We start from the raw sequence: 12762 nt of genomic DNA, 5'->3' as shown, positions 1-12762 counted from the left end.
ACATCAAATGTGAAGTGTCACGCAGGGAATTGTGGGAATGTCAATTTACGGTTTTTCACTGTAAATTATACGAGTTGTTCTTTTCCACTTTCAAAAACTGTCAATTTAACGGTATTTTACAGTAAAAGTACATTAAATGTACCGTTATTTACCTTATATAGTAAGGAAACTTTCTGTTAACCTATTAACAGCTTTTCACTGTAGTCTTTTACCGTTAAAATCACGATAATTTTTTACAGTGTATATATACACTCACACACACACATTTGGTTTTCTTTGCAGCTTGAAAAAATACTTTTATGTAGTTTTTAATGTTCAAGAGTGTTTTCAATGGTAGCACTAATGAGTTTTAGTGCACACCTCTGTACAAACACTGAAGAACTATAAAACCCTGATGGTTTTTTTCCCCTTTTGCTTTCAAAACATTTAGATTGAGTCTAAATGTGAAGTATATAGATTGAGTCTTTAAGTGAAGTATATAGTTAAGTGTATTTATAATCTAAAATTGCTTTTAGAACATGTTAAATATGAAGCACAAACCTGATTCTGCATGTATTATATCAGAGACTGTGGGTTTGAAAAGCACACACACTCATTTATGCTCCACTGAATGCGCGTCCTCTGAATCTGGCTGAGATTTTATAATCAAATGGCTTCAGTGTTAAACCATAAGAGCAGTTTAAACTCAAGTCCTGTGATGGGTCGCTCGTGAAAGTCAGTCGGTGGAGCAACATGGCAGCGATCAGGAAAACCTCCACTTTTGCGATCTGGTCTCCAATGCATCTCCTCTTCCCGATGGAGAAGATCATCACGCTGTTGGTCAGGTCTTTATCCAGCGCTCCGCTCTCGTCCAGGAATCTCGCCGGGTTGAAGACGTGAGGATCGCTCCACTTCTGAGGGTCGTGGTTGACGGACCACTGGTTGATGAACACCACGGTGTCTTTCGGGATGTGGAGGCCTTCGATGGAGACGTCTGAGGTGGTGGAGTGTGGGATGGTGACGGGGACGAAGCTCGTGAAGCGCATGGTTTCGTAGATGAAAGCGTCCAGGTATGCGAGGTTGCTCCTGTCTTCTATTGAAGGCAGTCTATCACGACCCACTACTTTATCAATCTGCTCTTGGAGTTTGCTTTGGATTGATGGGTGTTTGACCAGTAGTAGAAGCATCCAGTTCAAGGCGGTAGAAACCGTGTCTAGTCCGGCTCCGATGAGATCAGAAACCGTTCCTTCAGTGTGAGCTTCGGTCAAACCCGTTTCCGTGTCTGCATGATCAATCACGCCAATGAAAGCGTCACTCATGTCTCTCGTGATCTCAGGATCGTAGCTTTCCCGGTGCTCCACCACTTTCCCTTTAACAAACGCGAAGAAGTCGTCGTTAAGGGTTTTGAAGCTCTGGAAAACACTCCTGACTGGGTTGGGAAAAGCCTGCAACCACGGCATTACGTCCACTAGACTTCCAGCTCCTACGGTTTCTCCAAACTTGCTCACTTTCCCCAAAAGAGTCCTGAACTCTTGGTCGTCGTGTCCGTAGCGTTTCCCAAAGCAAAGAGCGCAGATGACGTTAGCCGCCGCGACTGTGAGTTCATGAGACGGATTGAAGTATCGCTCGTTTGAGCTCAAGCTCAGGAACGTTTCGATCATGTCCTCGGCCTCCGCTGCGATGTGCTTCTCGAAGGACTTTTTCGTTTGGCTGTTCGCAGAAGAAAAGGCACGAATGGTGGACTGCGCGATCTTACGGTGCATCTTCCATTGTTTGCTGTAGCTAGTGAACGTCATGCTAGTCCCGCCCGAAACCGACTGGAAAGACACGAAATTGGGCCGTCCGGCGAACTCAGTGCTGTGTTGAAGCAACGCCTCCCGTATCGCCACGTCTCCGTTCAGAACCACGATGTCGCTGCTTCCCAGTCGGATCTGGTACACGTTTCCGTACTTCTTCGCCAAGTTTGAGAAGGTGATGTGAGGCATTCGTCCGAGTTGCATGGCGTTGCCCACTAAAGGCCAAGCGAACGGCCCGGGAAGCCTCTTTTTCAGAGTGAGATTCCTGACCCAAAAACAAGCCTCCACACAGCAGAGGAAGACGAACGAAGCGACGAGGGCCGGTTGGATTTGCCCACTCCATTCCTTAAGGACGCCCTTCATCCCGAACTCTGTGTCTGACGGCGCCATGATATTCCCAAGCTCTTCTGTGTAAACTATATTAGTAGCTCTCCATCTTGAATGGCGAGGGTTTTGGGAATTTGAGAACCTGCTGTTGGGTTACAGGGAGACGGGTCAGGGTTTTTGCGGAGCTGCAATGTCTTTCCAGAGATGAGCAAATTAGAAGAATGCAGATTTCAGTCTTGACACTGTTATATATCTCTAGAGTAGGAGGAGTTTGGGCCACAGGTTTGTTTTCTTTCCCCCCGACTCTCTCGGACTCTCCTCCCATTACAGCCAGAGTCAAACGCCTGGACACACACATCTACAGATGTATAACACTCGCATATCATGCATGCCAATGTCAACGTCCCTTTATTTATAAACCCTAGTAAAAAAGCAATACATTTAAAATACATTTATTTATAGTTCCAATATATTAACATATTTACTGACATATCGCTTGAGACTTGAGACTACAAGTAGATAAAAATACTACTTGAAGTCATTTCTTAATATTAAATGTCAATATTGCACTCTAAAAAATGCTGGGTTGTTTCAACCCAAATTTGGGTCAAATATGGACAAACCCAAATGTTGGGTTAAAAATTGAAGTTGGGTTAAAATTTTAAATTACATTTTTAACCCAACATTTGGGTTTGTCCATATTTGACCCAAATTTGGGTTAAAACAACCCAGTGTTGTTAAGCGTGTGATAAGAATTGTATGAACTTTGAGTAATATTAACCTTTAAATGCAAGATATTTGAAGTGTACCTGAAGTATACTTGCAATAGTTCCACTTTAGCACAATCAAATATCTTTAGCACTATTTCCGCACAATTAAAGTGCAAAATACTTTAGCAGACTTTAAGTATACCAGTTTAGTATACTAAACGTACAATTACAGGGTGTTTTTATTGAGTACATAAATATGCAAATGTATTAGTAGTATACTTGGCATGAAATAAATGTATTTCAAATACATTTTAGTATATTTATTTTTTACTAGGGTTAAAACAACAACTGTTGACCAATGTGCTGTACATAAACATAAACACAATAAAAACAAATTACAGACAATAAAACAGATAACATGCCACTGTGTCATTGATTAAAAGCTATTTCAAACAGAGGCCTTCAGTGTATATTGGACATTAGATAACATAATTTCAAAGGAGACTTTTGCAGTACATTAAAAATACATGTGTGAAGTTTAAACTGATAATACAATGCTGATTGTTTCAAAGCAGCTTAGCTTTAATAAAACGGGAAAATGATAACGTGAATGTTGTGAAATTGATCAATTAGGAAACAAATTAAATTTAGCTAAAACTCAATTTGTTGTTTTGATTCTCTGTCAGAGTTCATCAGTTGTGAAACGAGTTCAGATCATCTATAAGCAGCTCGACTGAAGACAGTATCGCCATTAATCAGTCAGTGTTGTGTTTGATTGTCATCAGTGGATGATGTTGATAGTCTTATCTTTGTGAACTTGAGGAGAAATCACTTCAAAGGTCAAACATCCACTGAATATCAGCAAAACACCAATTCAAACACATGAGACTTTAAACATGCTGAAGAAAAGTGAACATTGGTGAAAAGAAACGATCCTGCAGTGTTTGAGACACAGATACAGACACTTGCTTTGATATTTTCTATCTAATATTGTCTAAATTCATTTTGGGGCAGTCTGTGTGAGTGTGTGTGTGTCTGCGTGAGAGAGTGTGTGTGTGTCTGCGTGAGAGAGTGTGTGTGTGTGTGTCTGCGTGAGAGAGTGTGTGTGCGTTAGTGTGTGTGTGTGTGCGAGAGAGTGTGTTTGTGCGTTAGTGTGTGTCTGTGTGTGTGTGTGTGCAAGAGAGTGTGTTTGTGCGTTAGTGTGTGTCTGAGTGTGTGTGTGTGTGTGTGCGAGAGAGTGTGTGTGTGTGTGTGTCTGCGTGAGAGAGTGTGTGTGCGTTAGTGTGTGTGTGTGTGTGTGTGCGAGAGAGTGTGTGTGTGCGTTAGTGTGTGTCTGTGTGTGTGTGCGAGAGAGTGTGTGTGTGCGTTAGTGTGTGTCTGTGTGTGTGTGTGTGCGAGAGAGTGTGTTTGTGCGTTAGTGTGTGTCTGAGTGTGTGTGTGTGTGTGTGTGCGAGAGAGTATGTGTGTGCGTGAGTGTGTGTCTGAGTGTGTGTGTGTGTGTGTGTGTGCAGTGTGTGTGTGCGTCTCTGTGCGTAAGTGTGTGTGTGTGTGTGTGTGTCTGTGTGCGTGAATGTGTATCTGTGTGTGTAAGTGTGTGTGTGTGCGTGAATGTGTGTGCGTCTCTGTGTGTGTGTCTTTGTGCGTAAGTGTGTGTCTTTGTGTGAGTAAGTGTGTTTGTTTGTGTGTGTGTGTGTGTGTGTGTGTGCGTAAGTGTGTGTCTGTGTGTGAGTAAGTGTGTTTGTGTGTGTGTGTGAGAGAGAGAGAGTGTGTGTGTGTGTGTGTGTGTGTGTGAGTGTGTGTGCGTCTCTGTGTGTGTGTCTGTGTGCGTAAGTGTGTGTGTGTGTGTGTGTGTCTGTGTGCGTGAATGTGTATCTGTGTGTGTAAGTGTGTGTGTGTGCGTGAATGTGTGTGCGTCTCTGTGTGTGTGTCTTTGTGCGTAAGTGTGTGTCTTTGTGTGAGTAAGTGTGTTTGTTTGTGTGTGTGTGTGTGTGTGTGTGTGCGTAAGTGTGTGTCTGTGTGTGAGTAAGTGTGTTTGTGTGTGTGTGTGAGAGAGAGAGTGTGTGTGTGTGTGTGTGTGTGTGTGTGAGTGTGTGTGCGTCTCTGTGTGTGTGTCTGTGTGCGTAAGTGTGTGTCTGTGTCTGTGAGTAAGTGTGTGAGTGTGTGTGTGTGTGTGTGTGTGTGCATGTGTGTGTGTGTGTGTGAGAGAGAGTGTGTCTGTGTGTGTGAGTGAGTGTGTCTGTGTGCGTGAATGTGTGTCTGTCTGTGTGTGTGAGTAAGTGTGTGTGCGTGCGTGTGTGAATGTGTGTCTGTGTGAGTAAGTGTGTGTGTGCGTGTGTGTGTGTGTGTGCGTGCGTGTGTGTGTGTGTGTGTGTCTGTGTATACAAATACACACTTGACAGAGTAAGAGAATTGCATATATTCATGCCAACTGGACGTGGACCTTCGTTTAATGATGTTGTTGCTTTCTATATATTTTTTAAGAGATCATTTTTTATTTGTCTTGTTGTAAAGTACAGAAATGTCTGATTAAGACGAATAAAACCAAAAAATGCTTCTTCTTTTTTACTGAATACATTGTCTAACATAGTAAATGAGCTGTAAGTCTGCTCTAATTGCTGGGCTTTCGTTTTGATTGTAATCCGTGATGCGATGCCAGCCGAATACCAGTGAAGTCGAGTCACTAGAGGAACTCAGTCTGAAACTCATGAACATTTGAGGGTTTTTTAATGCCTCAGAAAAAGAACAGATACAAACAATGGAGTTAAATATGTACCAAAGTAGAGTGCGCTGCAGTTAGAGTAATGACTGTTATATAAATTTAATAAGATAATTTGGCTTTAAAGATGTGGTTTAACAGAAATATCTCAGAAACTGAGTGTAAACAGAAATATTGGCCAATACGGAAATACAGAGACATTATGCATAAGTGAAGACAGATGCAGACAGTTCAAATAATAAAACTGTCATTTAGATGCGTTTCTAGTTTGGTTTGATATGCATGATTTATTTTTTTACTTGCATGTTTATTTGTATGTATGAATGCATGTGTTCTCTTGTGAAATGTGAATCGTTTTGAGCATCATAACAGAAAGAGACAGAATGAGTGCATCTTCACAGGTAATAAAACAGCACTTTATTTATTCCACTCGTAGCTTATTTTCCAATAGTAAAAAGAAAACAACACCTGGACATTGTAGTTTTTCTTCAAAAAGCTGCATTCCTGAACACATGCACTTCAGTTACAGAGCCATTCAGTGTGAACATTTACCTCAATATACGCAGTGTAATATAGGAATATCTGATACATGCTCCTGTTTTTGTACATGCTTTGAGAGGATTTATTATTTGTGCATGTGAGAGAACCTTCAAAATGACATAATGAGGAAGTGGATCCAGCGTGAGACTGAAGTCTTTCATTGGTGAAATGCTGAGCAACATCAAGACTCGGCAAAGCATCGATTGCAAACTAAAGCTACTGCAATGTCAGCCCTTTTAAGAATCTCAATGAATAAATTGCTGTGCATTTTATAGAGAATATAACTTATAGAAACAGTATAATGGGTATAAATAAATGCGTAAATGCCTAATACTTAAAATACCTGAAGTACACAATCACATCGTTATACAGTTTTATAATTAAATGCACTGCTATGCCAAATCTGAGTCAAGTTCATAGGAAGTAACAGCTGCTATTAATGACTCAATACAAACAATTGCATAACATTGCATACACTCTAAAAAATGCTGGGTTGTTTCAACCCAAATTTGGGTCAAATATGGACAAACCCAGCCGTTGGGTTAAAAATGTAATTAAAAAATTTACAGTTGAAAGTGAAAGTTGAAGTTGGGTTAAAATTTTAAATTACATTTTTAACCCAACATTTGGGTTTGTCCATATTTGACCCACATTTGGGTTGAAACAACCCAGCATTTTTCAATTGATGTGTCTACAGTGACAATGGCTTAGCATTCGACCATAAACATCTCATATTGTGATCTGCAAAACATTCTTTTGAAGCATTGATGATTTATATAAACATTGGTAACACTTTACAATAAGTTTTCATTAATTAATGCATTAACTAACATGGACTAACGATGAGCAATGCATTTCTTACAGTGTTTATTAATCTAAAATACAGCTGTTCATTGTGCATAGTGCATTAACTAATGTTAACAAATACAACCTTTGATTTTAATAATGTATTAGTAAATGCTGAAGTTAATATTAACTAAGATTAATAAACGCTGTAGATGTTTTGTTCATGTTAAGTAAGGTAGTTCACTAATGAACCTTATTGTAAAGTGTCACCCAAACATTTAGCTGATTTGAAGAATCTTTCTATATGCATGTGATTAAATCAATTCATTGAATCACTGTGTAAATATTCATTAAATATTAAATATGCAATTATTAGACAGCATTCAGTGCAGCTTTACTTATACTCATTGTTATGTGGAATACATTTGCATTATGTTGAGTCTTTTCTGGCCTTTAGTCACAAGATCAAGCTGGTTGTTTTAACTCATGCCGGCGAAACCAAGCCGAACAGTTTTCCTCGGAGCTTCGCTGAGATCGTGTAACGCAGCGGCTTCAGTGTTAAACCGTACGAGCAGTCCATGGACAGATCCTGAGAAGGGTTTTTCTCAAACCAGCACTGGTGCAACAAGATCGCCGAGAACAGGAAAACCTCCACTTTTGCGATCTGGTCTCCAATGCATCTTCTCTTCCCGATGGAGAAGATCATCACGCTGTTGGTCAGGTCTTTATCCAGCGCTCCGCTCTCGTCCAGGAATCTCGCCGGGTTGAAGATGTGAGGATCGCTCCACTTCTGAGGGTCGTGGTTGACGGACCACTGGTTGATGAACACCACGGTGTCTTTCGGGATGTGGAGGCCTTCGATGGAGACGTCTGAGGTGGTGGAGTGTGGGATGGTGACGGGGACGAAGCTCGTGAAGCGCATGGTTTCGTAGATGAAAGCGTCCAGGTATGCGAGGTTGCTCCTGTCTTCTATTGAAGGCAGTCTATCACGACCCACTACTTTATCAATCTGCTCTTGGAGTTTGCTTTGGATTGATGGGTGTTTGACTAAAAGCAGGACGATCCATTGCATTATTGTTGACATCGTGTCTTGTCCCGCCCCGATTAGATCAGTGACCGTAGCCTCAACGAACTCTTTGCTCAGGGTGCTGTCATTCCCGTGTTCGATCACACCGATGATGGCGTCGCTCATGTCACGGGTCACGTCGGGATCATACGTGTCTCGATGCTGGACCACTTTATCCTTCACGTAAGCAAAGAACTCTTCATTAATGATCTTGAAGTTCTGATAGACTCTTCTCACGGGATTCGGGAACGACTGAAGCCAAGGCATGACGTCCACGAGGCTCCCGGCGCCGACCGTCTCTCCGAACTTATCCACACGTTTCAGGAGAGTCCTGAACTCAGGGTCGTCGTGACCGTAGCGCTTCCCAAAGCAAAGCGCACAGATGACGTTAGCGGCGGCGACGGTGAACTCGTGCGCGGGATTGAAGTGTCGTCCGTCAGCGCTGAGTCTCAGAAACATCTGGACCAGATCCAACGCCTCACCCACGACATGTTGCTCAAACGTTCTTTTAGTTTGAGTGTTCGCTAATGAGAACGCTCTCAGAGTCGACTGAGCCACTTTACGGTGCATCTTCCACTGTTTGCTGTAATTGTTGAACGTCAAGCTCCGGCCACCGGAAATCATCCGGAAGGACAGAAAATTGGGCCGTCCGGCGAACTCAGTGCTGTGTTGAAGCAACGCCTCCCGTATCGCCACGTCTCCGTTCAGAACCACGATGTCGTTGCGACCGAGTCGGATCTGGTACACGTTTCCGTACTTCTTGGCCAGCTTTGAGAAGGTGATGTGGGGCATCTGGCCGAGCTGCATGGCGTTGCCCACTAAAGGCCAGGCGAACGGCCCGGGAAGCCTCTTCTTGAACGTGAGATTTCGGACCCACAGACAGGCCTCGAGGAAGAAGAGGATGATGAAGGATGCTATGAGAGCCGGCTGAACCTGTCCGCTCCATTCCTTCATGATGCTGCTGCTCTTCAGTCCAAACTCGGCTTCAGGCAGAGCCATTCTTCTGATCTAATGCTTGCTTAAATAATGCTCAATGTTACACACAGAGATGCAAAAATCTAAATGTCTCTTTAAAAATCAAAATCAAAAATGTCTAAAATCGACTTTTTATCTTGCATTGATTCAGTTTTCTACGCTTGCACTGCTTCTCCAGGTGAAGCTCAGTGTGTCTTCTGAGCCGGCTGGTGGGATTCATGTGTTTTATATATGTTTGCCGCACAGGGGGCCGGACCCGAGGATAGCCTCACTCCTCCCATTCTGGAGACTCCGTCAGAAGATCTGCCCTCGAACCACAGCGCGTGAATCATCTTGGTTTCGTTCGCACGCGCTCTGTCTGAAGAGGGTTTTTCTGATAATCATGCGGGGATGCTGAGAACTTCACTGTGCAAAACTTTTTTATGGTTTGTGCCAATCGCCGTATTGTAGTTGCAGTTGTCAATTCAACTCAAATAAGTGATGCGATAGTTTAGTGTTACTGCGCATCTGAACTCTTTGCATCTCCTTATTTGACGCGCGCGCGCGCTCTGGTTTCTGGTCGTCGCGCGCTGAAGCTGTAATCGTTATTTCTGCTCTGGTTTGCACAGGATTACGAAAATGTTATTTTAAGCTGGATGTGATCACCGACGGCATCACAGACTTCAGACTTCTGTGTTGGGGAATGTTTCATAATAAATAGCCTGTGTGCTCTGTTTTGCAGACACACTCTACAGAAACCCTGAAAATGGAAAAGTATGCATGCATGTAAGGAGTTATCACAAGACAGTGAAATTCCAGGTTATCCCTGGTGTGTGTGTGTGTGTGTGCGTGCGTGCCTTTATATTATAAATGTCTTTAGGTCCGTAACCGTTATACCATATTATATATAATAAATATAAATGTCAGTAATTATAGCATAATAAACAATATATGGACAATTTAATGTACAGATTGGGTGACACTTCACTTAAACATTTATATATATAATGCATATGCATTATAAAAGTATTTTAATGCACCTTATAATGCATCATATGATCTCATGCACAGTTATAATACATTATAATTCTTATCTGTTCATTGAACAACCTTTAGAAACAACCAATTTCAGATGTAACAAGGAATATGCTAATAATATAATGCATTTGAACTTTGGTCACATTTATGTCTTATAATGCATCAAATACCTTTATAATGCATTTTAAGTAAAGGTTTTAAATAAAGTGTTGCCCAAAAATGTATTGCAGTAGATGATATTGATTCCATGATGCACAATCGCACACAAAATTATAATAAATCGTTTACAGTTTTTTTCGATTGCTAAACGACAGTGAGCACAACTGGAGCTACATGTGCAAAACTCTAACTCCAGTCTGCACAGCAGCAGTTCATGTGGACCAAACTCAAGTTCGTTTTTCAGTGCTTGAACACAGTTTTCAAAACTCTACACACTTATCCCATGACTTTAACCACAACCTGCACAACACTGTGGATTTACAGCACTTTGTTCAAATGCTAACACACTGCTGTCAAAACTGTGAACCATACATTCAAAACAGAATAGATTTCAGCTTTGTGCCTTTCAAACACTACTGAGTGCAATTTCAGCTGAAAGGCTAAGCAGGTGTCTTGTTTTAGACTTGTTAGTGAACACACACAAACATATATATATATATATATATATATATATATATATATATATGTAGAGCTCAGAAAGACTAATTTTGGAAATGGAACAAGGAAGACGGGTTCGTGGAGGGAGAAGGGTGGCAGGGAGAGGGCGGGTTCGTGGAGGGAGACAAAGAAGACAACAAAGAGCTGTTATTTCAGATGAAATAAGGGCTACACTTATAGACCATGTCGTGAACCATGGTCTCTCATTGAGAGAGGCAGGGTTGAGGGTGCAACCCAATCTGCAAAGATCCACAGTGGCATCTGTAATGCGAATTTTCCATCGTACAAACAGGTGAGAGTTACATCCTTACAATAAATAAAAACATTACAGGAAATTATTTTGTATTGCAATTATAGAATATTTACACAGATATAGAGGAAGGAATGTTATAGGTCAAAGGGCCACTGTGGAGGTTCCAGGCCAAAGGGGGGGAATATCACCATGTGTGCTGCAATGGCCAATGATGGTTTGCTTCTCAACACACCACTCATTGGCTCATACAACACAGAAAGGCTTATAGCTTTCCTAGAAGAGCTCTATGCTCAGCTAGTGCCAGCAGAACAAGGGGAGCCAGTAAGAAACCCCCAAGTTTTTGTCATAGTTTGCGATAACGTTGCTTTTCACCACTCTGCAGCTGTCACAGATTGGTTTGCAGCACATCACAGATATATGATTTTGTACCTGCCTGCATATTCACCCTTCCTCAACCCAATAGAGGAGTTTTTCTCTGCCTGGAGGTGGAAAGTGTTTGATCACCACCCACATGACCAAATGTCTCTTTTGGAAGCCATGCGTGCCGGATGTGAGGCCACGAGTCCAGATGACTGCCAGGGATGGATACGGCACTCCAGAAGGTTCTTCCCCAGGTGCATGGCAAGAGAGAACATTAGATGTGATGTGGACGAACACCTGTGGCCTGATGCTGGAGAGAAGCAGGATTAGCCCCTCAATTATTTGTTAGAATCACAGTATGTACTTTTAGTTTCTACCTTTTTTCTCATTACTGTAATTTCGTAAATTACAGTACAGACTATTGAAGCAAACTGCTCATTTTCATTTACCCTTAAAATATTGTTATGTTCTAAAAATGGAAATAAATCATGTGAAAGAATGTCAATCTTTTCATTGAAGAAAATATTACTTTCTATGAAGTCACTGAAATTGTTCAAACTGTAAAGATGAAAAGTTAGTATTTTCTGTATTGGTGTTTGATGCTAGTGTTTTTCCTCTCAGTGTGTTCTGAGTGCCAGTGTGTGTTATCTCAGTGAGGGTTGTGCAGTGTGTTTGCTGCACTGAGCCTGTTTTGAGCAGTGTGTTAAGAGTTGTGTTGCTTTGAGTCAGTTTTGCAGGTGATGTGAGCTGTTTAGCTCAGGGGACTGTTGGTAGTGCAGACTGGAGTTAGAGTTTTGCACATGTAGCTCCAGTTGTGCTCACTGTCGTTTAGCGATCGAAAAAAACTGTAATATCCTTGCAGCATAATTCATTATTCCAAGTACAAAATACAATTGCTTTTTAGTACAAATGTCAACAATGCGAAGCAGAGGGATAGAAAGACAGATTATACATGATCTGTAAGAGCATAATTTGAGATTGTGCATCATGTTCCGGGGTCTCTGAGCTCATCGAGAAGTGCGCCAGGGTCTCTTTCGGCTATTTTCCTCTCACAATTTCAGGATAAATTTTCACATGTGTTTTTGGGTATGCAGTCATTGAGAGATTGTTTAATTGCAAGCATGCCTTCGTAACATGCAAGATCCACCATCAGAAAGCATCAGGACACACACTTCATTCAGCGAGAAAGGACATGAAATTAAATATCCGGATATGTCTTATACTGTTAAAGGCATAATATGAAGAGGCTGCATTTGCTTTTGTTTTTCCTTTGCTGTGTGTTTCTCTTTGTGCATGTGTGTATGGCGGGGTCAAATGAAAGTTTTCTGGAAAATGGAATTGGATATTCTCTCATTGTGCACTTGCAGCTTTATTTTGTGAAGTTCACTCAGTTGCATCAAGGCTTCAAGCTCTAGAACTGAATGTTCTTGATGTAAAACGCTTCTCTTCCGAGCGCCAAGCCGGAGATAAATGTTCCTTGTTTCCTCACCAGGAGGAGTTTATTTTTGCAGGATCTAATGAGTCTAATTGCAGCGCTGAAGCGTTATAGTGTCCGAGAGACAGTAGCGTTGATTTCTGAT

General features: G+C 41.7%; 2 protein-coding genes across 2 annotated transcripts; both read right to left on the bottom strand.

Moving 5' to 3' along the window:
• Positions 1-497: 497 nt before the first annotated feature.
• LOC130085678 (cytochrome P450 1B1) lies at positions 498-2259 on the bottom strand. The gene has a single exon (XM_056251577.1). The coding sequence runs from the start codon at positions 2163-2165 to the stop codon at positions 597-599; it is 1569 nt and encodes a 522-aa protein (XP_056107552.1). The 5' UTR covers positions 2166-2259; the 3' UTR covers positions 498-596.
• Positions 2260-7197: 4938 nt separating this feature from the next.
• On the bottom strand, positions 7198-8959 carry LOC130085677 (cytochrome P450 1B1-like). Its single transcript, XM_056251576.1, has one exon. The coding sequence runs from the start codon at positions 8917-8919 to the stop codon at positions 7339-7341; it is 1581 nt and encodes a 526-aa protein (XP_056107551.1). The 5' UTR covers positions 8920-8959; the 3' UTR covers positions 7198-7338.
• Between the last annotated feature and the right edge of the window lie 3803 nt (positions 8960-12762).

This window comes from Rhinichthys klamathensis, unplaced genomic scaffold (genome assembly GCF_029890125.1).
Source record: "Rhinichthys klamathensis goyatoka isolate OS25496 unplaced genomic scaffold, OSU_Roscu_1.1 h1tg000085l_1, whole genome shotgun sequence".
In the NCBI taxonomy this organism is placed as follows: Eukaryota; Metazoa; Chordata; class Actinopteri; order Cypriniformes; family Leuciscidae; genus Rhinichthys; species Rhinichthys klamathensis.
The sequence above is the reverse complement of the archived record's forward strand: the minus strand, read 5'-3'. Positions and strand labels throughout refer to the sequence as shown.